This window comes from Solanum lycopersicum, chromosome 4, assembly GCF_036512215.1.
Source record: "Solanum lycopersicum chromosome 4, SLM_r2.1".
In the NCBI taxonomy this organism is placed as follows: Eukaryota; Viridiplantae; Streptophyta; class Magnoliopsida; order Solanales; family Solanaceae; genus Solanum; species Solanum lycopersicum.
This window is the reverse complement of record NC_090803.1, coordinates 13,140,131-13,143,847: the sequence shown is the minus strand read 5'-3', so window position 1 is coordinate 13,143,847 and position 3,717 is coordinate 13,140,131. Positions and strand designations below refer to the sequence as shown.

At 37.9% G+C, this 3,717-nt stretch overlaps 1 protein-coding gene across 1 annotated transcript; it reads right to left on the bottom strand.

Moving 5' to 3' along the window:
* Nucleotides 1-947: 947 nt before the first annotated feature.
* Nucleotides 948-1,340, bottom strand: LOC138347961 (uncharacterized). The gene has a single exon (XM_069296569.1). The coding sequence runs from the start codon at nucleotides 1,338-1,340 to the stop codon at nucleotides 948-950; it is 393 nt and encodes a 130-aa protein (XP_069152670.1).
* Nucleotides 1,341-3,717: the final 2,377 nt, after the last annotated feature.

Genomic DNA, 3,717 nt, shown 5'->3' with positions numbered 1-3,717 from the left:
TTTATATAAGAAAAATCAATTCTTTAATTATACAAATCTATATTACATGTTACCAGTTAAGTTTCATCAAATAGAGGTAATCAAATATCAAGTATTTTCCAACCACCAATAGAAACAAATAATCAAACAAGAATGAAAGATGCCACAAGATGCAATGCAATATGACACCATGAAATGATATGCTTCAGAATACCCAGTACTCTGTCAATCGTATATACGTGATACTCTTCGGAAAAACATCGATAGTTCATTACCCGGGGGGACTTGCGAGGTCCATATACCAACACGGACGAACTCCACATGTCTGTACAAACGATCTCAACGCACTATCATAAAATCAAATAATTTTTGCACGGACAATCTCTATGTGTCCAACTTATAATATTTATATCTCACCATCCCCAGCACGGACGATCTCCACGTGCCCAACTTATACTCAATATCATCTCAATGCATGTGCACAATATTTTTTCAAGTAAGGGGATGATGATGCACCTCAATCAGTCAAATATCAACATAATAATAAGCACCTCAATTATCACAATTATACGGGTGTAATAAAGAAAACACATTCACACAAGGAATTCAAGTCAATAATATATCAGCTAATGCCCATATGCTTTGGCATTCTCAAATTACAATAAACATTCTGTAGTAATAACTTTCCCTTTATAACACTGATACTCCTACTAATGTCTGTTACACCATTAATAAGAGACCCCCATCTTTCGCCCTTACCTATTTTATTTATAATCTTTAATTAGGAAACGTGCTTCAACAAGTCTAAAAAGCCTTAACATACCTTAAATGTCGAACCTTGTGCCACAAATTTTCAAGATTTTTCCTTTCCTTTTTGCAAAGTTTTGGAACGTTTCCAATCTACCAATTATGCAATATTCATAAGTAAGCAAGTTTGTACACATTCAATTTACTGGACGATGTTTCCATTAAACCTTTACTGAAGCAATATCTTTCGACCTCGAATTCTGAATTGGCCTATCCAAAATAGTAACCTCCTCAAAAGTCAATTTCTGATCAAGTAACATTGAATCCCATTGAATCACATGAGCACCACCTTGATGATACTTCTTCAGTATCGAAATATGAAATACAGGATGGACACATGACAAACCAGATGGTAAAGCCAACTGATACAGCACCTCACCAATACTCTTCACAATCTCGAAAGAACCAATATACCTTGGGCTTAACTTGCCCTTCTTTCCAAATCTCATCACACCATTCATGGGTGACACCTTCAATAGAACCCTCTCTCCAACCATAAACTCCAAATCACGAACCTTCATATCTGCATAACTCCTTTGCCAACTCTGAGCCATGAGAAGTCTATCTTAGATCAATTTGACCTTGTCCAAGGACTCCACCAGCAAATTTGTACCCCACGGTCTAACCTCAAATGCATCAAATCAATCAATTGGAGATCGACATCTTCTACCATACAAAGCCTCAAATTGTGTCATCTCAATAATCGAATGGTAAATATTATTATAAGAAAGCTTTGTTAATGGCAAAAATTGATCCCAATGACCACCAAAGTCGATCACACACGCCTGTAACATGTCCTCAAGAACCTGAATAGTCCGTTCAGACTGACCGGCAGTCTGAGGGTGAAAAGTTGTACTAAGATCCACCGGAGTGCCCAACTCCTTCTGCGAAGACCGCCAGAAATGAGATGTAAATTAGGTGCCACAATCTGAAATAATAGAAATAGGAACCCCATTCAAAATGAACTATCTCTCGAATATAAATCTTGACTAACTTCTCTAAATTATAGGTAGTCTGAAGTGGTAAGAAGTGTGAAGACTAAGTCAATTGATCCAGGATGACCCATATAGCATCACAGTTACCCAAGGTACGTGGCAACCCTACCACAAAGTCCATAGAAATGTGCACCCACTTCCACTAAGGTATGGGCATCCTCTAAGTCATACCTCCAGGCTTTTGGTGTTTATACTTCACATGTTTACAATTCAAACACCGAGATACAAAATCTAATATGTCCCTCTTCATACGATTTCAGTAATAATGTTGCTTCAAGTCACGATAGATCTTAGTAGCCCCTGGATGAATAGAGTACCTCAAATTATAGGCCTCCTCCATGATCAATCTAGTCAAATCACCTGTCCGAGGAACAAAGATACAATCTTTAATCCTCAAAACTCCTTCACTATTAAGAATTTCAACCTTGGCTTATACTTTTAACACCTTGTCTCTAATCTTACATAAATCACCATCATCAAACTGTTGAACCCGAATCTACTCCAAAGATGACCTAGCCTCCACATAAGCCAACACCTTACCAGATTCTGAAATATCAGGCCTCACAAAGCCATTGTCCAAGGATTGGACATCCATAGCTAAAGGACGCTCACCCACTTATAACATGGCCGGACTACCCATACTTACCGTCTTCTGACTTAAGGCATCTGCTACTACATTTGCCTTGCCTTGATGATAAAGAATAGTCATGTTGTAGTCCTTGAGAAACTCCAATAATATGCGCTGCCTGAAATTGAGATCCCTCTAATTGAATATATACTGGAGACAATGATGATCCATGAACACCTCACAATGCACATCATAGAGATAATGCCTCCAAATTTTAAATGCAAACACAACAGCCGCCAACTCTAAATCATGAATAGGATAGTTTTTCGAATGAACCATCAACTGTGTCGAAGCATAATCTATCACCTTTCCTTTCTGCATCAATACATAACCATGACAATTTCGAGAAGCATCATAATATAAAACAAAACCCTCTCCCGCTAGGGGTAGGGTCAAAATCGGAGCAGTATTCAATAAAGTCTTGAGCTTTTGAAAACTAACCTCACACTCGTCAGAGCACTGAAAACTCACCTCTTTCTATGTCAATCTAGTTAATGGAGATGAAATGGATAAGAACCCCTCTATAAATTGTTACTAATAACCTGCAAGGTCTAAGAAACTCCGAATCTCAGTAACTGAAACAGGTATGACCCAATCTCTAACTGCCTCAATCTTCTTAGGATACACCATAATACCCTTCTTGGACACTACATGTCCAAAGAATGATGTTGAACTAAGCCAAAACTAACACTTTGAAAACTTTAAGTCAAGTTTCTTCTCATTTAGAATCCCAAGCACAATCCTCAAATGATGCTCATGTTCCTCCTTATTGCGTGAGTATATCAATATATCATCTATGAAGACTACAACAAAGGAATCCAAGTACGGTATGAACACTCCATTCATCAATTCCATAAAAGTTGCAGGGACATTAGTCAATCCGAAAGACATCACGAAAAACTCGTAATGGACATAAGGTGTTGGAAAATATATTTTATTGATATCCTCAATGATATCCAGATCTCAAGTCAATCATGGAGAAAACTGAAGCACCGTGCAACTGATAAAATAAATCATCAATATGAGGTATTGGATACGATGGTTACCTTATTCAGTTGCTGATAGTCAATACACATACGCATAGATTCATCTTCTTCTTCACAAATAACATTAGAGCACCCCAGGGAGATAGACTCAGTCTAATGAAACCCTTGCTCAACAAATCTTGCAACTAGTCCTTCAACTTTTTCAATCCAGTCGGCGCCGTATGATAATAAGGAATGGAAATAGGCTGAGTGCCTGGCTCCACATCAATACAAGAATCAATATCACGATCTGGTGGAAGACCTGTCAAATCTGTTGGGAATA